Source organism: Pavona decussata, unplaced genomic scaffold (assembly GCF_977016875.1).
Source record: "Pavona decussata unplaced genomic scaffold, jaPavDecu1.1 SCAFFOLD_207, whole genome shotgun sequence".
Lineage (NCBI taxonomy): Eukaryota > Metazoa > Cnidaria > Anthozoa > Scleractinia > Agariciidae > Pavona > Pavona decussata.
This window is the reverse complement of record NW_028145612.1, coordinates 2,775,534-2,800,000: the sequence shown is the minus strand read 5'-3', so window position 1 is coordinate 2,800,000 and position 24,467 is coordinate 2,775,534. Positions and strand designations below refer to the sequence as shown.

Sequence of the window (24,467 nt, the reverse complement as noted above, 5' to 3'; positions counted from 1 at the left end):
CCAAAAAGACGATAACCTAGGAAACGTTTATGTAGGATATTAACCTAGACTTTGAATTAAGTGCACCCTAATGGTTTATTTCGTTGGAAGCGGCTTAGGAAACTGGGATTTAGTCGTAAAGAAATGAAATCCACAGTTTTGTTCGGCAGAATGTTTGCTCGAAATTTTGTATCGATGGAAAACTAACTCCTTTCAGTGTGGAAGGGGCAAATGTGTATTTAAAAATGGGAAAAAGGGTTAGCCTTTTTCGTAAAACAAACAACAGTTAGTAAATTCGGGAAATAAAATTTGAGTCTCTTAAACGATCAAAGAAAACATTTTTGAATTTTCTTTTTTTTTTTTAAGACAAAAATAAACTTTCCAGTGACCAAATAATTCTAGAATGAAGACAGGAAAGAAATCAACTCAATTCTTGAAAGGAACAACTCGTGATCTGTTCTAGCGCATTTTGGAAACAAAAATGCGAGAACTTGGAAACCATTAACCTAACATTTTTCAAGTTTGAATCCACTCTGACCTACTCTGTCTATGGCCAGAGCAACTAATCGACAGTTTTATTCCACTGGGGTAATAATTTATAACAAACTTGACAATTATTTTGTTGTTTCTACTGACAGACAAACATTTTTGGGTTTTGAAATGACAGGAAATTTGCGTAATACTTCTCCTTTAAAGGGGAAGTATCATGGGGTTTTTGATATCTTTTGATACTTCCCCTTTAAAGTTACCGTGTACGTTCAGAGAGAAAATCTTTGAATTTTTGGGGTTTTTCTTAGACAAAAATAAACTTTCCAGTAAGTTCTTACAAACAAAAAAGGAATTTTAGAAAAAGAGTGAGTATTGAGAAATTGAGGGATTCCACCGGAAGTTAAATTTTACTTTGATTGACAGCGTATTGCTGCCGATGTAACCACCCGTTGGAATCGCGCGAACGGTCTTGGACCCCTCACGTTCCCACACTTCGACTATCCTGTATTTATTGGTAGAACTTGCGTTTGTTCGAGTACAAAACTGAGATTCTAGAAGACAATAATAGCTTTAAGCTCCACTTTAAATTAAAGTAGGTAAAGATCTTAAAACCTTCCAGCGAAGCGAACATTTGGAGACGCGCTTGTTTCAATTCGCGAGTTCGTGAATCGTGCTTCTTGAGCTTCCTTTTCTTATTTGCCCTTAAACGTTATCAGATAACTGAATCTTGTGTTCAGATGCGTAAAATTTACAAGTCTCCGCAAGCGGAAAGGAAACAAAAAAGCAATTGAAAAATAACGAGAATCATGTCCTATGTCTTGATCTTTTTTCACGTCGGCCGTCGCTATAAGATAACGGCACTAATGTTAGTGTAATTTTCAAAACGTTAAAAGGAGTCAACTCTTTTAAACGGTTCCGTTTAAACGTTTTTTTTTTCCGAGCGTCAACCTGATACTTGTTTCCTATTTGCAGTATGAATGTTTTGGAAAGTTCATTCAAGAGCGAAGTTTCACTCGAACTTTTGATAAGCAATCTTGAAACTTCGCTATTCTAAACAATATTTCGCTGGAATAAATGTATTCGCCGGCTTTTCGAAGAGTAGCAAGAATTTTCCTTTTCACTGAGACAATACGTGCGGTTGCGGTGGTTCCCCAATAATTCCGTAGCGGTTTTGCTGATGATTTTGCCTGCCTCAGCCGCTTCTGCTTCGGCCCAACAGCTTTACTTGATGAGGTCGGCTTCAGTCACCATTTTGTTTTTCCCATAATCATTACAGATTACAAAATCAACGTACAACAAACACCGCAGATATCCAACAAAATGGAGAACGAGTTGATTACTGTGGAACACGAGACGAGTACGTGCAAAACTGTGAGAAAATTTTCACAGGAGGTGACCGGAAGAAAAAGTGGCTTGCAAAATGATTGGCTAATTTTTCATAAAGGCGTTAGGGGGCGGTACTTGTTTCAGTTGTGTAGCGAGAATTTGTTTCAAGCGCTGTTTTCTCAAACTTTAATTTTCACTTGAAGGAGACACTTTCAAGAGTTACAACTCAACAATGATTTGGCCGATTTCAGTCAAATTTGGCCAGATGCTAGAAAAATATATAATCAACAAAAACGTGTCGGATAATTTGATAATTCTGAAATTCTTTCCTTGAAAGCCATTCCCGTGCGTTAACTCCGCATGATTTCTCGCAGTTTTGAAAATGTTCTGTAACTTTTGAACGCAATCGAATTAAGGAAAACCCCGACAAGTTTTTTAAGCTTTTGGGATCCTGGTCTGGAGAAAAAAACGAACTTAAAAAAAAAAACTGCATTGAGTTGGAACTGTTGAACGACGATCTGGACCTTCAAGTTTGGACCTTTTGTGGAAAACCTGGGAATTTATTTTCTTGGAAAAGCAATGAAATATTTGAATTTAATTTGATATAGGGTTTTGGGTTCCAATGTCCATTTATATAAAACTCGATCATCCACCTCTGGAGACTTTTACGTCCAAAATTCGAGACTAGAAATACATAAACGTTTTTTTTCGTGATTTGGCATAAGACTATGACATGAGATACCGCGTTGTATAAGATATTTACCTAAGAAAGAATTCAAAGGAGAAATTTGGCGGCTTCTCTTCAATATTTTGGTAAATGAAAATGACTATATTGAAACGCCTATTATAGTACAGTAAATAGGCCTCGCCAATTAGTTGCAACTCGTTAATTTTTGTTTTTCGTGTTACTCGTGATTTCTTTACCTCCCCTAAATTCTATTTGTTCTGTGTTTGAATGTAATAACTGTAATAATATTAATTATATTTTATCCTTTAACAGTTTTAAGTCTGGCCCGCCTAGATTCGGTTCTCACTAACTGAGGGCCAGTCTCTCTTTTTTGTTAAATTTTTGAATTTTGAATAAACTTGAACGTGAAACTTAAAGTTAAACTTGAACTTGGTTATCTGTGATGTAACTGGGAGGCGCTACATCCGTTAAACTGAACGCACCCCTGAACACACTAGTTAGCACACGGTAACCTTAAATTTTCAGCATCGGAACAAAGCCATCTCTATTCCAATTACACAAATATGTCTTTGAAAGACCGACAGAAAGCGGGCTGGGAACACAGGAAAATGTTGACGTATTTTTCTTGAATTAATGTAAGTTCTCGTTCGCTTCCCCTGCATAATAGCATGTTTAGATCACAAGATCAACATGACGGTCACAAGCTATTACGTCACAGTAAAATAACTCAACCTATAAATAAGGAAATTCTATTTCCTAACAATAGGCACACTAGGCATTCTGTTAATCTCGTACCCAGATCCTCTCATTCTTCGGTAGTGTACATCTGGTAAACTCCGTTTTCGTGTGTCAGGCATGTGACACACAGCACAACTGCATATGCTCAACACTTGTAGTAAAACCACTTTGCTCAAGATTTTCAAGATCATTTTATTGCTATAGATTTCGGTAATATTTCAACCACCGTTTTAAAAAAGATCAACGATTTTAAGTTTCTGGGAAAGAAGAAAGGCGCCGCCAAAGTTTTGTTGACAATGTTGGCCAAAATGCGTACACTTTATTGCCAAGCAAAAATTTTCACAAAACTTTTAAGTCTTTTTCCAGAGAGACGACACTATAAAAAAATGTATGTTATAAGAACTTGCCGCATTTAAACTTTAAGCTTTAAGTTTAAATCGATACAAGAAACACCTTTCACAGAAGGACTGAAGTGTCAAGATAAATTTTTTGTAAGTCATGCATCCACGTGCGTGGAAAGCCAAGGTGAAAAAGGTTGACGCGACTTACATTAGAAGATTTTTATTGACCAATCAGATTGGAGAACCAATGTACCAGAGGTTTTCTCCGAAAACAAACATTCGGACACGAGAATACATTTGATAGAGAATGAAAAGATGCCTGTGTCGCTTGAGGTTCAGTTTTGTTAACAATAACCCCACTAGTGCACAGAAATTTAGGATCATGAAAATAGATTGCAACTTGAAAAAATTGAGCAGTGCTTTCAAGTCCCTCCTATACGTATCTTGGAAAAATGGCTTAAACGTTTTTAAAGTTTATTCTTGTGCAGAGAATTTATTACATTTTTTCAGCCCCCGCTGCTCCAAGAGCAATTTCGTGTTTGAGAAGAGGTCCAAAGTCAAATAATTGAACAGTTTCGACAAACATACAGCAAAATCTCCGTGAAAGTGCCCTTTTAAGTCCGGTTTAGTTACCAGGAATGGCTTTAATTTATGAGTTGCTCTTCAGGGCCGGCAACGTCGTGTTTCTTGCGGCATAAGAAGCATAGTCGCGAAACCAACAGAACAAGTTAGAGGTCAAATGCAAACTAAAGAAAAAGCATCGGAAAGCCAGAGAACAAATTGACAGTCTTACTGATATGAACTCATAATTTGAAATAAGCCAATGTTAGGGACAGGGCTCCATTCAGTGTATCCACCTTTCAGGATGCAAGCGTATACTAAATGCTATTTCAGAAATATCGGCTCTAAACTAACAGTATTTTTGGTTTTAATTTCGGGATACATCTTAGACGAGCGCTAACTATTTCCCTGGCATAAGTAACGAACACTTCTATTTCTATTTTTTCTCTTTATTCCCACTTATCTAGTCAGTCAAGAACATCAGACAAGACAAGTTAAATATTTCGAATACGTTTTTACTTTTGTTTTTGCTCAAGACAATTTTCGGACCAAACGTGATCTGTTTAGATTCATCAGTTGACATTTCGGGTCACAGAAAATTTATAGGAAAGAGAGACCGTTCTCCCTAAACTAATCAAGTTGCCGTCGGTTTTTCGTGCATCTTGGAGTATAAAATTGTTTTCTAAACCACGTTTTTCGTTCCTTGACGAAAAAGAACTTTTTTTCCCATGCTACTTTCCTTGAAGGTACAAAACGCAAGAGTCAAAAAGTCAAGTTTTTCTTCGCTGTACAATCAAAATTTTCAAAACTATTCTTTCCTGATAAGAAACTATAATATTTCTTTTACCTTTGTCATCAGTTGATTCGGAATGCTCCTCCATCGCTTGGAGTGGGGCCTTGTCCTGCGCAAAAAAAATATAAGGTAAATACCCTATAACGAGAAAAGAAGATGAAAGCTGACTCTTTAAACAGAGGAGACTTTCTGAACAATTGAATGTATTTACATTAACAAACAATATGTACCTCGCCTGTCATAGACATTGTAGCAAAACCCACGACTCTGGAGAAAACGTCAGTGTTGGTTGTCTGTTTCAAGCTGAATACTACTGCCTGAACTTTAAACGAAGCAAGAAAATTTATTTAGAAGGATGTGTACAGTAGGGAGATCAAATTTCGTGTAATTTGTCATATCATGAGACTCAATGTGACACAATTTTCTTGCTTGTGATGTTGTGATCAGTACGTCTACTTCACATGTCCAGAACATGATCACAGCCTTTTTGTTTTAGATCGACACAAATTAAGTAACCCTTAATTAATTAAACCGTAACAGTGATCAGCATCAAATTTCTCCTTTTAATATCAATGGTTTTTCAACCCCTCAGGTCATGAGAATTAAGGATATGATCACCCAAAGCGATTTTCTTGATCTTTGAATAATTTCTCCCTAGTAATTTCATAACAAAAGTATTGGGATAAGATAGGAGAATTTGTTCTTTAACATTAGGGCTTCAAGGATTAAGTTCGCCCCGTTGCGTGTTCAAACGTCTATTTTCATTCGAACTAAATCGCACCATAAAATAGACACCAGACTGCGAAGAAACGTGTGATAAGAACACAAGAAAATTTTGATACTATTTGAAACGTGCTTTGTCCTTTGGTGTAAAAAGAACAGCCTTCAAACTCCTACACCAATTTTGACGAAGGTTTAAATTTGGTGTTGTATATCACGTCATGAAAATTTCGGTGTCTTAATTTCACGTTGGTCTTCTGGCTTAGGACAAAAATAAAGTTCGAATATAATAACGTTTTAAAGTAGTCACGAGGTCTGACAGTTTAAATTGCTATCACGTTTTAATTCTGCAACAGAACAAATACAATGAAAGGTACATCATCCGTTCTCGGATCCAAGTATTTATCACCGCCTATCTAGATGAGACGCCCGGCATCAGTGTGTGAACATTTTGCATGTTGCTGGCAGCGAGTGAACTTGATTTAGCACTAGAAAACACTGCAAATTGATGTTGAATGGAGTGCTACGTCGCAAATGATCCCTGACCTCAAATGATCACCAAATATTGTGTATTACGTAACACATTGCAACACTTGCCAAATATGGTCATGGTGCACTGAATATTCGTCGTCTGTAGTCGACAGATATATAACCAATAGCCTCCCTTTGGCGCGAAAATATGCTCAGATATTTGTCCGCGGACATTATCTGTTCCGAAGAGCGCACAGGTTTCCGAGAGCGAAGCTCGAGGAAAACTGTGAGCTTCGAGGAACAGGCAATGTCCAAGGACAAATATCTGAGCGTATTATTAAAGCCAAATGGAGGCTTTTGTGGTTATTATCCTTCAAATATTTTTCGCAACACGCAGCAACGAGCTTGAGTATTTGAACATTTCATTTAAGAACAGTTTACTGTCAAAAACGATAAGAGCGTATGTTGTTTTCTGATACTGCTTTATCGACCAGCAGGTTTATCTCTCCTTCTGTCATAAAAGCAAACCGTTCCCCCATCTTGACATTAATTTTAATTGTAAACAAGACGCGCCTTAAAGTTTTTGTAATTGGAGAATATCACTTGGGGAATATCATCGGATATTCCCCAGTTTTAGCTGGGGTATATTCGGTCAGGTGAGGCGTTTAGACCAATCGTGCACGAGCGAAAATATTTGATGGATGATTATAACTTGCGATATACGTAATTTCGTGTGTCGGGAAGAAAAATTGCAAAACAAAGATCGCCTCCATCTTTTCTGTAATAAAATTGTGCTTTGTTATCAATGCATTGAACAATGAAACAATTACCTTGCTCAATCTTGCGGAATATCCCCTGCCGATTTTATCCAACTCGGCCACGTCGGCTGAGTATCAGGCGAAATTCCCCGTGATTGTTAATAAGTCGCATGATCAAATTTGTTCTGTTCAGTTGAGTGACTTTGAATTTCTAACGAGCTGAAGTCATTCCTATGATAAGAAGAAAAACTACGTACGTGTGTTTTGAAAATATATTTCAGAGTAGTTGTTGGGAATTCAGATGTTGTCCACACTGAAATTGAAGCCTCGGCAAAACGTTCATACATTGTAAGTTGTAAAACACATCCACTATGTCTTGTCCAGCAATTATTGGATATGTTACTGAAGACTTTAACTTTGTTAGAAAAACAACTGAACATTACGTAACTGAAGGTTTTCTCCCTCCACAGCGCGCGCGTTCATGGTCACATGTACAACAGCACGAGGGTGGAGAGTTTAACTATTTATACTGAACATCCGGGAACACTGCCAATGATACGGGCTTTCCCCGTGAAAGCGGTACGCCTTGTCCGATTGTTACGTAACTGAAGGTTTTTCCCTCCACAGCGCGCATTTGTTGGTTACACTGAACATCCGGATGGAATGGAACGCTGCCAATTTTAAAATTTAGTTAAACCGACATAAATTTAACACGGTCAATTAATAACCCCACCCCACCCCCCATGGAAGCTTTGATATTTTGATGAGCCAATCCGAATACTCTGTTTGACTGAGTAATAAAAAAATAAACCTCGGTGACAGATTTGAAGGGTTAATATAACGTTCCCTTTGTACATAAACTGTCAATGGGTGTTGTTTTCTATTGCATATATGTATACGAAAATCGTAGTTTGAACATGAAATAACAAGTGAGAGACCATTGCAGGTATGTTCGCAACTTTGGATAAGCAGCTGCGAACAGAAAGCCTGAAAACAATTTCAATCTTGAACGGGATTCTAATCTATGACCTCTGCGGTACTGGTGCATTGCTCTACCAACTGAGCTAATTACATGGAGCCATATTTACTTTGGTGAACGAAAATCACAAATCATACTAGAAATGAATAACGTTTTTGAAAAATGAGAGAATTCGATGAAAAAGCAAAACTTACAACAGTGTTAGTTCCTGAACTATATATTTATTCAACAGATCATGAACACATCACTAGATAAACGTTGGCTTGTTAGATATAGTTTTTAAACTTTTGAATAGGATTTAAATTGAATGTCTACTACAATCACGTGTTGACATCGCACAAAACATGTAAGAATCTAAGTATACTCTAATACTAATATATTATTTACTTATAAATAAATAAACCTATCCTCCTAACAGATATTAAGATATCTGTGACGTCATCTATTTACAGTAATGTAACCAACCAGCCGCCTATTGCATTGGCTGTAGAAACAGAGTTATTTGTTTGTGTGTTTCTTTGTTTAATTCTTGGCTCATTTAAATATATTGGCAGATAAACCGTTCCTCGATTTTAGAAGATCAATTTTTCGAAAGAACTTTTTTTCTTTTCTACAAATTTGAGAGTTTTGTTATGAGAAAGCTTTGTCTGTCAATGAACGTAAGCTTTTTAAAAGCAAAATGGGGATCCTTAAGTAATCTCAAACCAAAAGTCCGAAGCCCGTTGTGCAATGATAGACCGAATGGCAACTAGGCTACTTTTTTATAATTATTCTCATATAAATTAGCTGATATAAAAAAAAAATAAAAATAAAAAAAATATAAAAAATTAGGAAACCTCCGCCCTCATGATTAAAAGAGCCATGACTACCACTAAAGGGCTTAGCGCTCACTGACTGTCCCCCTCCCCCTCTGTAAACGATGTCGCTTCCTATGGTATGTTCCTTTGACTCGAAACGGATCATGTTAGACTCCAGACTCCCGCGGGATTCGTTCTCCAGACTCACGTGACTTTTCTGCCAAAGGAGGATCTGACAGGTTGAAGCAGAATGGGTTGAAGCTGTCGTAGATGAAGTTCAACTGATCAAGTAGCTTTGGCGTAACCTTACAAAGGGTGAGCGTAGCATTTCTGGCACAACGCTTCGCTTCAGCGTATTTTCTGGAAGAAATCGGAGAACACCAAAACGTATTTATTAAACCTTTTGAATGCAGAGCTAGTGGACCATACAACACAAACTAACTGTTCTGAATACTAATGACTTTTCAGCTGTGGATCTCTTTTTGTGGAGATGGACGCGACAGACGACACAGTTTACGTGTAAATAAACCGTGTACATCTTTATTATTATTATTTACACCTTTATTGTTTTTAGAACCGTGGATAGCTCACCACAACATAGAAAACTGAACACAACTTGTGATTCTAATACGGCAGTTTCACGATGGCGTCTTTTACTATAGCTTGCGTAGCTGGCGGTATCGTAGGCGCGCGCGAAATAAAGTTTTGGTGGCGGAGCCGCTAGAAGCGAGCGGCGAAGCCGCGAGGAGAATGGGAAGGGAGACTTTGAAATACCGCGGTATTTCTCGCGGCTTCGCCGCTCGCTTCTAGCGGCTGCGCCGCCAAAACTGTTTCACGCGCGCCTACAATACCGCCAGCTACGCAGGCTACTTTTACTATAACAACCACAATCCTCCAGTTTTTTGTTGTCTCTTGGAAATAAGGGATTTTGTTATCTAAACCTCACCGGGTTTATAAAATAAAAAAAAAAAAGGAAGGAAGGAAAAGCAAAGAGGATTTTGATAGTAAAAAAAAGGTAAGATATCGTCATCATAAAAACCGCCTATTCATGAAATTTTCCGGAGTGAGACCTATTTTCCTGCCGTAACTGCAAGCAACCCGCACCATAAGGTGGGGGAGGGGGAGGAAATCCAAGTTAATCTCGTTTCCCAGCCATAGTGCCCATATTCCAGGTTTCAACCCATGTTTTGCGTGCGATCACCTTCAGAGTACCCAAATGTGACGTTAGATATCATTCCCAGTACGTCATTTTAATCCCATTTTACAAGTGAAAAAGGGGTAAATCCCACTATGAAACAAACAGCGGGGAATATACATGTTAAAACCCAATACCTATCTTATTTCGTCAGCACCCTCTAGAAACCTAGTGAAGAAATATACTGATTTGCTGCAGTTGACACATACCCACAAAGAGTCTCGTCCACCTTATTGCCTTTGTATGTAGCAACATAACTCGACTCGCACTTCTCCTTCACTGCAACATAACTCCTCTCGCACTGATTGTGCTTCAGAAGCGGAAAAGAAAGTCGAAAATTCACGCCATCACAATATTTTTGCTCTTTATAAGCTCTGTGTTGGGCAAACGACCTCTGGATGTTTTTCTTGATGGATCTGGATTCATTTTTGTGGCAGTGAAGAGCGACGTCCTTTGCGCAGTTGTGGAGCTTGTTCTGAAAAGCCCATCTGAAATGAAAATGAGAACAAACTGTTTTCATTTGATGGTAGAAACTTTAAAGTTAGTATTTTGATGATCTCCTAAAGTGTGGCAATTCATGTGGAGCCATTGAAAGCAGTTTGGCACAGTTTCTCGGTTTCCGTATAATTTCGTTCCAACTATAGAGGATATGGATTCTTTCCCACGGTGTGTTTGAATTGTAACCATTCTACTGATAGCTACAGAGAAGCAAGTTTCTTTGGTACTAATTGTTTTTTTATGTTGGTCAGGCTAGTTCTCTCTTTTGAGTCTACGGATAAAATTATTAGAGGTGTGATCAAATGAAAGTACTAAGCAGTACTTTCCTGTGGTACTGTTTATTATGCTGTACAGGATGTTTCTAACTTTTAAGTTCTTGGTTGAAATTCTAAAGTGTGATCATTCAAATGCACTGAAGCTACGGAGAAGTACTTTTTTGGTGCTGTTTATTATGCTGTCAAGGTGGTTCTAACTTTTGAGTCCGTGGATGATCATTCAAATGAACTGATCTACTGAGCAGTACTTTCCTTTGGTGCTGTTTATTATGCTGTACAAGGTGGTTCTAACTTTTGAGTCCGTGGTTGATCATTCAAATGAAAGCTACTGAGCAATACTTTCCTTTGGTACTGTTTATTATGCTGTAAAAGGTGGCTCTAACTTTTGAGTCATTCAAATGAAATCTACTGAGCAGTACTTTTCGTGGTACTGTTTATTATGCTGTCAAGGTGGTTCTAACTTTTGAGTCCGTGGTTGATCATTCAAATGAAAGCTAATGAGCAATACTTTCCTTTGGTGCTGTTTATTATGCTGTACAAGGTGGCTCTAACTTTTGAGTCCGTGGATGATCATTCAAATGAAAGCTAATGAGCAATACTTTCCTTTGGTGCTGTTTATTATGCTGTACAAGGTGGCTCTAACTTTTGAGTCCGTGGATGATCATTCAAATGAAATCTACTGAGTAGTACTTTCCTTTGGCGCTGTTTATTACGCTGTAAAAGGTGGCTCTAACTTTTGAGTCCGTGGATGATCATTCAAATGAAATCTACTGAGTAGTACTTTCCTTTGGTGCTGTTTATTACGCTGTAAAAGGTGGCTCTAACTTTTGAGTCCGTGGATGATCATTCAAATGAAATCTACTGAGCAGTACTTTCCGTGGTACTGTTAATTGTTATCCCATACAAGGTGGTTTTAATTGTCGACTCTGTTGACGACATCCTTAAGTGTGACAGTGAAAATGAAAGGCAATTGACTAAAACTCTCTTTTGATACTCCCTGGAACAGTTACCGACCATTCAGCTATTGATCCTGTGCAGTACTACTCGTCTAATGTTAAATACCTGCAAGATTTCTTGGGCTGTTTCTGTAGCGTTCGCACAAAACTTGCCATGCAAACTCTGGTTAGAATCATGTATTGCCTTCCAGTGCATGAGCCGAACGGTTTGGAGGTATTTCTAACTGCAATGAAAAAAGAAAAAGAAATTCATTTAAAGGATCAACTGTGGAAAATTTTCTCGGCCTTTTCCCCAAATGATCGTAACTGGGATGTGTACTTATTAGTTATGTCGAGTAAACCTTCATGTAAAATATTACCAATATCAAAGAAGCCTCAATTAAAGAACCTCACTACGTCGGCTACATTAATAATAGAGAGATTCAGAGTTATGAATATATATGAAACGTGAATACGTACTGCGGATAAAAGATTATATAAAAGAAAAGATTCGCACAGTTTAATCTACGCAAGCAGACTGTTGCAGAAATCCTGAAAACAAAAAATCAGGCTTGAACGGTTCAAATCCCGTTCAAGCCTGAATTTTTTTATACAAGTTTGCGTAGCAACAGTTTGTTTGCGCAGATAACTGCGAGAATCTTTTCTTCTGTATAAGATTCAAAGTTACGTTTACGGTAAGAGACAATCGGCAAAAATGACCACGTGGCCATGTTTATCCTATGTTTGTCGCTCGCTGTTTTTAGTTTCGCAGTAAAACGGAGTAGTTTTGCGTTAGCATCAATGTCCAGAATTAGGCTGCATTATTCTCTTCTATATGCACTCATTTTTTCAAGAAAACATAAACGCGACTCTCACGTTTGCCGTTTGACTTAAACGCTACAGGAGCTACAGGAGACTCGTGGGAGCTAGGGCATTAAGCTATAGGTTCATGTGACAAACATCGATTCAGTATAGTGCTGGGATTTGTGCATCTGTGCATTAAAAGTAATGGTAGATGTAGTTTTTGATAAAACATAAACAGATAGAATTTTAGTTAATATGAAGCTAAAGCGTTATTTTAGAACCACATTCCTGAAGGTACACCCATGTGCTTCCCTCTTATATTAATTAGTTTCATATTTGGAAACATTTTGAGCTATTACCGTCTTGTTCACACGAACCTCGTTTTCTCAGTGTATCTAGGCTTCCAGGGCAGTGTGGGTTGTAACGGTCTATATACATCGTCATGATTTTTTTCATCGTTTCAGTCTTCTTGCAAAACTTGTCAAGTGTTCGGAAGATGCATGTTTTGGCCTTTGAGTATTTCCTAAAACAGAGAGACCATTCAATAATTAACAGGGTAAAGAAACCGGACAGTTTACACTGTAAATTAACAAGATTTGTTTAAGCCCAAAATTTGGGGAGCCAAATTTAATGTGCCCGAGATGGCTTCAGCATGGTCTGAAACAGGCCCTGGTTTTTCAAAGAGCGGATATTTTTATCCAGCGGATAAAATGTACTCCATCCAATATATTTTATCCGCTGGATAGCAACTTATCCACTGGATAGAGTTATCCGCTATTTAAACAACTTGGGCCAGATTCTTAGAGTTAAGGCTACTAAAGTCCCAGTATTTTATTTTGGAACGCGTTTCCATCAAGGTCTTGTAATTCTATGGATCACCGGAACATCAGCTGTTTTTATCCTGGAACTCGGAAGTCAGGGACATTTAAATTAACACATTTTTATCACCTCTACGAGTAAGTTTCTTTCTTATCAATTTATCATCCTTATTACGATGTTGATGCATGAGACTTTAATCTGGGAGTAATGATTTCGTCTACATGTCGGCTAGAGTTCTTATTACAATAATAATTTTATTACTATTGGGATTATTCGTCATATGATTATAAATTATTGAGCAGTTTTGAATTGTGTCGTAAAAAGTCGTAAAACCAAAACCAAACTAATACTTTGACCAATCACAACAGACACAAACAGCGTAATAAACCATTCAGAATTCGAACCAATTACATACTAAACAGGTCTCAAGCGCGGGAAAACGCGTGCGATCAAGGCACGGTCATCATTGGTTGAAAATGTAGCGCGAATTTTGTTAACCAATATAGAGCACAGTAAACTAAACAAAGCAAAATACTTCCGACACTTATTTATACGTTTGTTCTTATTTAACTCTTTAGAACTTGAAAATTAGGTGATTGAGCGCTCGAGCTGCGAGGCAATTGCTATCAATGCTGATAAATTCAAACTAAATTAACTAAAAACAAATAAATTTTCCCACCTGCACAAGGTCTGGCTTCCTTTATTCTCCCTGAATATCTTGTGGAAAGACTCACTGCATTTTTTCGCTCTTGTAAGCCCTCTCTCTCGACAGTCTGGTAGCTTGGAACGTTGGAACGAATTCAACATCCCATCCTCGCAGTAGTATTTCTTTGTGGCGAGGATTTTACTACTTCTGGTTTTCATTGTTGCCAAATTCTTGCTGTCTGTTTTATTGCGACATTCCTTAATCAAATTTTTTACGCAGAACCTTAATTTTGAGTACGGCGTTCTGAAAAAGACAAATTAATAGAAGATTATCCCAGGGGTGCTCCTGTATGTAGGGATACTCCGGATTATCCCAGAGGTGCTGTACTCCTGTGAGCTTGGACCTTGTCGTGGTGGGGTATTTGTCTCTGACATGCCTGGAGCTATGCCGGCTGGCGATCATTTACCCTGGCAGGTCCAACCATGCCGTGGGGGGAGGGGGTGGGGGTGGAGGGGGAAGGCAAGAGACAAGCGATAGCCCCTTGGTCCTCCAGGTTGGGTGTTGGGTGGTAGGTGAACTACCATCACCCAAAAACCAGTTAGTCTCACAGACACATTTCGTACGTCTATCACTGCAATCACTCAAGTAAGGCTTTCTTCCAAACCTAATGCCATATCAAGTCAAGAATTTTTTCCATTTGATTTTTGTAGCAGTCTGTCTCTGTCAGATCCGTCACTCAGTCTGTCTCTGTCTGTCTTTCTATCCGTCTCTCTGTGGTCTGTATATTTCTGTCTGTCCGTCAGTCCGTCTGCCTGCCCATCTATCTGTCTGTCTGTCCGTCAGTCCGTCCGAACGTCCGTTCTTCCTCCGGTCCGTCTGTCTTTCTCTGTCTCCGTCTCTTCCCCGCCTAAAAACTCCTTTTAGCTCCTTATATCCCAGGCCAAGCTACTTCCTAACGGTTTTTCCAGATTTCCCGCTCGCTTTGCGGGCTGATTTGACTATGAAGAAGGCACTGTGAAAGTAGAATTACCATTACTCAGTAAAATGCTTATCTTTTCATACCCGCAGTCCATCTTTGGATTTTGCTTAAGTTTAGCAAAAAAATCCATCCACACACTTCTTGGAAGCATGTTCAAATGCCTTTTGCGTACAAGAGGAGGCCCAAACTACACTCAAGCAAGTTGCAGCTGCAGAGAAAATCAAACTGTTAATATTTTTCATCAACTGAAACGAGATATGAAAACCAAAACCGCCAGTTTTTGTAGTTTTGTGGTAAAATCACAGTAAAGATAGTTTAAGTTTGTTACAAATTCATGATTTGAAATAAGCTTCTCTCTCTCCAGTAAGCCACCCCCTCCCCCTCCCCCTTTCCCCCTCCTCCCGCTCTAAAAATTGATGTCACCCTGGGGTTCATGTGGCAATTAGATGTGACGAAATCAAACGCCGAAGGACTGGGCCTTCTTTACGCAAACAAAGGGAGTTTCCCTTTGGTTTCGAAAGTCATGATATATTTAATAGGCGCGTGCGCTCACGCTAAATATACCTGAGGAAGTTTATAACTACCCAATAAGTAAATATTGGTATTCAGAAATACATACGGTTGTCACGAACGAACCCAAGAATTCAGCTACAATAGCTTCTGATTGCACATACCCAAGTTTCTTTTAGAAAACGCGAATCGTTGGATATGATTCCATTGAAATCCGGTGGTTGTGAGTTGACCGAAGAGCAGCAATGAAACTCAGTTGTATTGCAGTTGGTAAAGATATAATATAAACCCGAGTGCATTCGCGCCGCAAAGCATTCGATATTCTGAGATTTGATTAAGGAAGAAAGAAATTTTATGTTGACACTTTTTACTAAAAACGTTCACCCCTGAGACACCTGGTGAATCATGTTTTACAAAACCAGCGTATTCATCAGACAACCTGTGAAACAGAACTGTCGACAATTTCTGAGTGTACACATTCCGTGCTTAAGTTGTTCAAGTATAAGCTAGTAGATGCAACTGTTCCTTAATGAAATCTCTAGATCTCGAACTCAGAATCTCCTAAACATCTCGTTCTTTGGAAGAGCAACTCATTAGCTGCTGCGAGCTCCTACTTTCTGGAAACAATTTGACGCCATCTATAGCGGAAATCCTTAATCCCTTAAATAATTATACACCTGACATTAAGAGCATTGTGCTAACAGTTATTAACGAGTATTGCCGTGAACACTAACTATCTGGAACGGTTTTTCGTACTCGTAAATTCATGTCCCTTGAAAGCTGTTATCAGAGTTATCAGTACAGTAAGTTACTTCTGTCGGGGATCCCAAACTCAAAGTCTGTTAATGGCCTTGAACAGTCTTTATTGCGCACTTATCTCGGAATTCTACTTGTATGTTTACAGAAGGGATTTTGCATGACTACACTATATTGATAGACAAGCGGTCACGGGGATCTTTTGCAACGCCTTCTCAACCATATCGAGGGTAGACAGAATTATTTTTCTCAGGTGCTTGCGAATCATTTTCCAGAGTAAAAGTTTATTCATATTCATAAATGTAAAACTTTAAAAGTGCAAATTTAAAAATTTAATAACAATGCGTGAGACGGTATTGTTATCAAATGTTACGTCACTCTCCTCTGAAACTTTTCTGCAACGAGACCTGTATGAAACAGGTTTTCACAAACAAGTGCTTACAAATCATCATTCCTCTCAAGTTAACTAATTGTTCAAAAATAATGTAGACTGACTTTAAAACAAAGAGCAGTGCCCGAAGACTTCAAATTAATCAAGTATTACGTCAATAGAGAAATTATGAAATTAGCTTTTTTTTCCCGTTCGGTCAGATACGTGAAAATTATGTCAGAAAACGGAGAGCAGACGTGGGCGAAAAGTGGTGTTAAATTTGAAATAATTGGTTAATTGATTTACGGCAGTTTAATTACGAAAAAGCACAACGAGTTGTGCGATGAATAATGCTACTGAGAAAACTGCACAACCCACTTCCCTCCAAAAATATATTAAGGACAAAATTGAAGAACGTATTTAACTTCAGCGTTGACAAAATTAACTAATTTTTGCCTTTAACAACCCTAAACAGACGTCTTCACTGTAAAGAAGTATAACAGACTGTATTACAGTACCCAAAAAGTTTTAATTTTGTATACAGCAGCTATACTGAGTTTGCTTTAACTTTTAGTATCATGAATTGATCTCGTTTTGCACACATCACATATTGAGGCATAAATATCAGCACAAGATATTGAAATCCCTTCGAAAACAAGAGTTAATTCGTAGTAACGAACTTAAAAATCAATCTATACTGCAACGAAGTCAAACGGCCATGCAAGACATGGGTTAGCAAACGTTAATACTACCGAGATCCTCTGGCCCAATAACCACACTCGAGCCGAAAAATAATTAAGGATCGATGCAACAAACACGCTTTCAACGAAGAACTAATCTGAAGAATAATACTGATACACAGTATATGGAAAATATATTTTACTCACCCATGATCAAGAAAGCTAAGCATTTGGACCACTTCATTTTTTCCTCTGAGATACCACTGAATGAAGCCATTTCAACTTCTGTACTAGACACTGTTCAAGCCTCGTTTACTTATAGCTTTGTTCCCCATCGGTTTAATGGGAAAGACCCGGGCCTTAGCATATGCATCATTGTCTATTTAAATCACAATACCCTCTCTTTTGAAAGAATAAAGGATCGTACACACCCAAGTTGTGTTGATTTTATTTATGAATATTTAAAAATACATTTGACTTGAAAGATGTTTTACGGCAAGTTAATGACTTTGATAATGACTTATATCATTCCACTACTCCTTGGGTAATCTACCATTGCGCCGGAAAGTCTTGGGGGAATTGTATCCTTTTGTGAGTATTTATAGTGATCCAGAACTTTATTTATCTGCTTGTAAGCAAATTTAATATAAAGAGAATAGTTCCAAGTTTAAAATCATTGTAACGTTATACAAACTCGGCTGGAAGGTTTTGTTTGTGAATTGAAAGGAATTCAACTTGTTTTATTATTATCGATCACTGTAATTCTATTAACCTAAAAATTTACTCTAGCTAATAGTTTTCTGCAGCAAGCAAATTTTATGCAAGGCCTTTTCTGCACACGTGAGTAAGTTTTGTCAGCAGGCCGGAAATACTGACGTCAAAGTTTCGAAACCAATCGAAAGTGAAACTTGCTTACAATGCAAGCTATTTTCTGCAAAGTTTAAAAAAACATTGAAGAAGTAAAGAGTACGAGAGTAAGAGTAAGAGTGTTCCAACTCCGTAGCAAGTGCTTTTTTGAGGCTGTTTTCATGTCATAGTTTTTCCAAAACCTTAAATAAATGGCGTTGCGGTAATTTTAAAATTGTCACGGCTTCGGTCACGCTCAGTGAAGAGCTGACTGTCACGGCAGTTGGTCACCATCAACTACTCGTCATTTCTGCCGTGGTTCACCCTTTTTTCAAGCCCCATGCCAGTTTCAACATACATATTCTCCTCTCGTTACGACTCTCGTTATTGATTTTGTTTTTATTTTTAGAGGAAAGGAAAGGAAATAAAAAAGAAGGCTTAATTAAAAGATATTCAGTATCAATTTTTAAAATTTCTTTAATTTCTCTTGTAATTTATAAGTTGGCACCACGAGTACCGTATTTCATTATAAATTTCCCAGCAAAAGACAAGCTTACACCCTTCCGGTGCAGGAAAATGAGACAGATTTGATGTCCGGTTTTCCTTTACAGCCCATTTCGCTCCGTACTCTCATACAACATAGGATTCTTCAGTTAGACATCCAACTTAGTTCTATCCCATGCATAAGCAATACTCTGTAATACAATTCCACGCAAAAGAGTAAATTCACCTCCACTAAATTAGGCTCGGAACAATGTGATCCTCGGTGTTTTTTTCTACTTGACGTTACATGACGTCAACCGTTTGGTCTCCGGTTCCCCTTTTCGCGGGAAAATGGCGCGCATAATCTCAGTTTTTGTGGTTGAACGCATAAATCCCTATATCAGCAGTTAAGGATGACATTGATATTATAATTTGATTTTCTACTTCTGTAATCGATACTTGTTACATGTTCAAGAGCAACGAAATACTTGATACGTTTTAGAAGCTGTACTTGCTATGATAATTAAGAGCCGATTTCTGAAATTATCAAAAATCGGGCGTCAGTCGTGAAATTTTGAATTCCTTCATATCTTGCCCATATAATCTCTATAGTGGAGTATTTTCAAAAATAACGTTAAAAGTTTCTTCAGCGTGTTATTTTTTTCGAAATCGGGCAAAGTTTGAAATACGGCAAATTAGCGTCCTTTCGGTCACGAAACTTACTGAAAATTACCCATTTTCATCTCGCTCGTAGAAAGAAACGCGATGTCCTCCATTATTGAAATGTTTACAAAATATAAACACATCCCTCTTCTTCATAATGCATTAGTTAAATTTAGATAAGCTTGAAATTTGGAAATGCTTCGGCCGTTAGAAGAAACCCCATTTCGGCAGTTTAAAAATTTAGCAAATTTCATCCAATTTCAACACAAAAGAAACCCAATTGGTACGTCAATTTTGAATTCAAAATGAAGACATTGTTGAAGCACAACCATTTTAGTTTACTGTGTTAAAATATTTCTGGCGGCAATCCAAAAGTACCCCGTCGAGAGACCAAAATGTGAAGGGTACTTTGACTCGAGGAGAGCCTGTGAAATGAACCACGGCCGTCACGCTACAAATCCAGTCCTTTGTTAAATTATCACTTGCGACAAAGAATATGTTTTCTATAAGCTGTACAGAAATTGCTAATAGTAGGTTATTCTCTGTTGAACTTAGTAGGATTTCTAGGATGTGTATTTTTACACATGTAGAAGTCAGGATTAGGCACATTTTGCTGTTAATTGTGTAATTGGGAACTGTTTACATTATTCTGCTTCGGCTACTTTCAAAAATACAACAGTCAGGAAATACCAAAAGTCAGAGTATTTCTAAGCCTTAATTCATCTTTTGCTTGAGTTTTTAAGACAGGAAAGGCAATTACTTTAGAATTATCGAGCAAAGATGGTATAAATTCACTTAGAAGAGGTCAAAGTTAACAACAGAGATCAGCTATGTGATTGTCGCATCGCAGTATAAATATTTATGAAATTGCTATAAACTAGCAGTTTATTCTAGCCCTGAATTCGAAAAAGCTCGCTAAGGAGGACTTACCACAGTGATCTGATCTGCAGCGCCAGTAACTCTTTTTAAACGGAAAAAGTTGAAATCCTTGTTACTGCGTGACTCTGACAAACTAAGGCGTGATCAAAACCGCGTGGGACCTGGTAACCGAACTATCTTCCCACGCGCTACGAAGGCGAACAAGTAACAAACGACAAACAATTCCGTATTTTACCTCTGTAAATATTTAGTTCTTCAAGTTCCTAAACCAGCCGTCTAGCCAAATATACACTCCCGTGCTTGAAAACGAAGGTTTCTTTGCGCGTGAGATCTCGCGGACGTTTACAACTCAGCTTAGTGCCCTTTTTTCAACAGTCATTTTATATTTTCTACTCTATGGCACTTATCTTTGCAAATATCAAGAACGAAGTGGACAGTTACTATAGTGTTTTCTAACTACAGCAAAAGGCTAACATTATTGGCTGGAGGTTCCATCTATGATACAGTAGCAAGTAGACTAGACATTTTCCTACAAGAAACGACCGCACATGATCTTACGACGGACCAGCGCACAAAAAGACCGTTTTGCAGCCTAACCTGTTCCAAGCTCTAGAATAGTGAGAACCGCTAAAACATGAACCCGAATTTAAAAGCGCTCTCTCTCTGTACAATTCCACTCATTTTGTTTTGTCGGGTTTCGTTTGAAATTTGGGCGTTCTCACTAACTGAGAGCTTTGAACTAGCTAATGTTCAACAAGCTAGTGTCTATAATTTTAATTATGCCACATGAACATTAGCCAGTAAGAAAAGAGAACTCGAATGACATTCCAGGCTTTTTGTGCTTGTCAAGTATCGTATCTGCACTTGAAAGACAAAAATTTGACTGTTTTGCAGTCAAGAAAGATGCTACGTGCAGACATAAAATGCAGGTGTGGCCCCATACAGCTTGCAATGTCTACTCTACTTGCTACTGTATCATAGATGGAACCTCCAACCATTAATGTGAGCCTTTTTCTGTAGTTAGGAAACACTATAGTAACTGTCCACTTCGTTCTTGATATTTGCAAAGATAAGTGCCATACAGTAGAAAATATAAAGTGACTGTTGAAAAAAGGGCACTAAGCTGTGTTCTAAACGTCCGCGAGTTCTCACGCGCAAGGACCCCTCCCCCCCCCCCCCCCACCCCTCCAAAAAAAAAATGTTTTCAAGCACGGGAGTGTATATTTGGCTATACGGCTGGTTCAGGAATTTGAACAACTGCATATTTACAGAGGTTTGTCGTTTGTTACTTGTTCGCCTTCGTAGCGCGTGGGAAGATAGTACGGTTACCAGGTCCCACGCGGTTTTGATTACGCCTCAGTTTGTCAGAGTCACGCAGTTACAAGGATTTCAACTTTTTCCGTTTAAAAAGAGTTACTGGCGCTGCAGATCAGATCACTGTGGTAAGTCTTCCTTAGGGAGCTTTTTCGAATTCAGGGCTGGAATAAACTGCTAGTTTATAGCAATTTCATATATATTTTTCTGCGATGCGACAATCACGATCTTTGACCTCTTCTAAGTGAATTTATGCCATCTTTGCTTGATAATTCTAAAGTAATTGCCTTTCCTGTCTTAAAAACTCAAGCAATAGATAAATTAAGGCTTAGAAATATTCTGACTTTTGGTATTTCCAGTCTGTTGTATTTTTGAAAGTAACCGAAGCAGAATAATGTAAACAGTTTCCTATTACACAACTAACGGCAAAATGTGCCTAATCCTGATTTCTACATGTGTAAAAATACATGAGTTGACAAAATCATACAAAATGCTATCCTACTAAGATCAACAGAGAATAACCTACTATTAGCAATTTCTGTTCAGCTTATAGAAAACATATTCCTTGTTGCAGGTGATAATTTAACAAAAGACTTGATTTGTAGCGTGACGGCCGTGGTTCATTTCACAGGCTCTCCTCGAGTCAAAGTACCCTTCACATTTTGGTCTCTCGACGGGGTACTTTTGGATTGCCGCCAGAAATATTTTAACACAGTAAACTAAAATGGTTGTGCTTCAACAATGTCTTCATTTTGAATTCAAAATTGACGTACCAATTGGGTTTCTTTTGTGTTGAAATTGGATGAAATTTGCTAAATTTTTAAACTGCCGAAATGGGGTTTCTTCTTACGGCCGAAGCATTTCCAATTTTCAAGCTTATCTAAATTTAACTAATGCATTATGTAGAAGAGGGATGTGTTTATATTTTGTTAACATTTCATTAATGGAGGACATCGCGTTTCTTTCTACGGGCGAGATGAAAATGAGTAATTTTCAGTAAGTTTCGTGACCGAAAGGACGCTAATTTGCCGTATTTCAAACTTTGCCCGATTTCGAAAAAAATAACACGCTGACGAAACTTTTAACGTTATTTTTGAAAATACTCCACTGTAGAGATTATATGGGCAAAATATGAAGGAATTCAAAATTTCACGACTGACGCCCGATTTTTGATAATTTCAGAAATCGGCTCTTAATGAGTTTTGAAAGCGAGGCGTAAATTTGTTTACAAAATGAATCCCTTGTCGTTTCAGATGAGGTTACTCTGAAACGAAGCTGTAACGGGTTTAAAACGATACTGAGAAGCAAAATTTCAACGTCTTGTTAGATTCAGGGGCGCCAAAACTGAAGAGTCGAATATGTATAGTATTGGATAAGTTCATTTTAATTCTGTATGAAATTGTTTCCATTCAAAATGGCTAGTAGAATATTTACGCAGAACGTGGTTGAGGCAACTTTAAAAACTCCAAAAAAAAAAAAGACAACATGCCATATGTCAAGGCTAACTGATGAACTCTATAACCATTTTACAGAAATTGTTGATGTCCAGTTTACGGGGAACAAATGGGTGGTAAACGGTGATCCTCCATATTACCACAAAATCCAATATTTACGTCTGATACTAATCGTAATAATGATTTTAAATTTTACAGATCATAGTTATGGGTACACGTTTAAAAGGATACTGTATCGGTAGCAGGTATCATTTTTGTACTATACAGAGTCATTAATATTATATTTGCCTGTATTTGTCCCATATTGCACCACAAACTTCAATTATACGTGGACTAGTTTAAAAAAATGTAAACGTGAAATACAGTATTTTTGCTTTGAACGCTTTGAGCTGCCAGGCAATACAAGGTTATATAACCGGTCGACCATGGATAAAACAAAACGTTTTTCAGTAGTTTATTTAGGGCGCGTTTTTTTATTCACAATTCTGGAATGAGAATGGACAGAATGTAAAATGCGCGCGTTTTTCTATTCCGCATTCTTATTCCGAAATGGACAGAATGCTATTCCATCCATTCTGCTCCCAGGGGCAGAATGAACAGAATGTTGCGAATGAAATCCAAGATGGCGGACGGCGAGTTGAGCGCTGCAGATTCAAATATGTCCCTACAAGGGAAAAAATCAGGTTGAACTTTTGGAAAAAATGAAACATTGCTTCTAATTTCATTGTACCAAAAGTATAAGGAAAATTGCAGCGATAACGGCTGCAATGGCAGCCTCTTCGTCGGCCGCCATATTTGTTACGCAATGTTTACTCGGCCAGGACTGACGGGCGTTTTTTTATGCAGACAATCCGAATTATTCCTAGCATTCCGTACCAACCATTCTTTTTCCAGAATTGTGGATAAAAAAACGCGCCCTTAATTTTTATACAAGCTAATCAGAAATTCAAATTAATGTGGTAAATAAAGTGGAACCTCGATTGAGCGAACATCTATAAAACGAAGTCCTCAGCTCGGTATAACGAACGATATTCTACAGCCTGGCCTTTTTTAAAAATGTATGGAACAGAACCTCGATATAATTAATCAATTTGATAATTCCCTTCGTAAAATCGAGGTTCCACCTTATATTGTACTAAATTTGCGTGAAGGTATTCTATACACGGAAGGGTAAATGTTAATTATTACAGTTCGGATATTAAACAACAGTCAGACGTCTTCACTGATTAAAAGTCCAGAATAATTATTTTAAACCGAGAATATGGCATTCGCAGGGCTTTTTAATGATAGTGGCTGAGGCTAGCTAAGTCTCAAGCTACAAAAGGTCTAAGTTTTTCGGACAAAAATTATCAGTCAAAACCGGAGGCGGGAATAAAAGTTTAGAATTACAGTGATCGATAAAATGAATACAACAATTGGTTTGCACAAGCTTGATTCAGTTACGTGAGTTCCTCGACGAATCCTCTTTCTCATCTTTGAAAAGTTCGCGAGCAAAGACAGATGCTGTGGTTGTGTACATGTCATGATACTTTGCACTACTTCGTTTGTTTTCATTCAAAGACAACTAAGGTTTCTTCTCTGGGATACGTTAAATTTTACCCGAACCATGAGATGTGCTCATGATTTGAAAGACGAAAAATCTGTATACACAATTGCAATAACAAAGCTACAGATGAGGTAAAGAGCAGCCTGAGTCACAGACGAAATTTTCTTTTGATAAT

The 24,467-nt window shown here is 37.9% G+C and overlaps 1 protein-coding gene and 1 long non-coding RNA gene across 4 annotated transcripts in view; both read right to left on the bottom strand.

The window, feature by feature from the left end:
* LOC146460908 (uncharacterized) overlaps positions 1–5,255 on the bottom strand; it is a 22,033-nt gene extending 16,778 nt beyond the window's left edge. The window contains exons 1-2 of one of the 2 annotated variants that reach the window (XR_014857532.1): positions 5,146–5,255; positions 4,970–5,024 (exon numbers count right to left, since the gene is read on the bottom strand). This is a non-coding gene — a long non-coding RNA (uncharacterized LOC146460908). The remainder of the gene's footprint in view (positions 1–4,969; positions 5,025–5,145) is intronic. The other variant, XR_014857533.1, reaches the window with a different exon arrangement.
* Positions 5,256–8,050: 2,795 nt separating this feature from the next.
* LOC146460907 (uncharacterized) lies at positions 8,051–20,129 on the bottom strand. Of its 2 annotated transcripts, none has more exons than XM_085087717.1 (7): positions 20,030–20,129; positions 14,875–14,999; positions 13,846–14,115; positions 12,725–12,870; positions 11,671–11,788; positions 10,045–10,323; positions 8,051–9,000 (listed from the first exon to the last, which is right to left on the bottom strand). In XM_085087717.1, exons 2-7 carry the CDS (start codon positions 14,940–14,942, stop codon positions 8,808–8,810), a joined length of 1,074 nt encoding a protein of 357 aa, XP_084943843.1. In that variant the 5' UTR covers positions 14,943–14,999; positions 20,030–20,129; the 3' UTR covers positions 8,051–8,807. The 2 variants fall into 2 exon arrangements, with proteins under 2 accessions (XP_084943843.1, XP_084943842.1); XM_085087716.1 differs by lacking the exon at positions 20,030–20,129 and adding an exon at positions 17,315–17,429.
* Between the last annotated feature and the right edge of the window lie 4,338 nt (positions 20,130–24,467).

What these genes read in the sequence shown, in the direction of transcription:
- LOC146460907 (XM_085087717.1), bottom strand. Translation starts at nt 14,942, where the DNA reads ATGCTTCCAAGAAGTGTGTGGATGGATTTTTTTGCTAAACTTAAGCAA. An exon ending in AGATACACTGAGAAAACGAG is followed by an intron (nt 11,789 to 12,724) that starts GTTCGTGTGAAC and finishes TTTTCATTGCAG; the next exon opens with TTAGAAATACCTCCAAACCG. An exon ending in GTGGACGAGACTCTTTGTGG is followed by an intron (nt 9,001 to 10,044) that starts GTATGTGTCAAC and finishes GATTTCTTCCAG; the next exon opens with AAAATACGCTGAAGCGAAGC.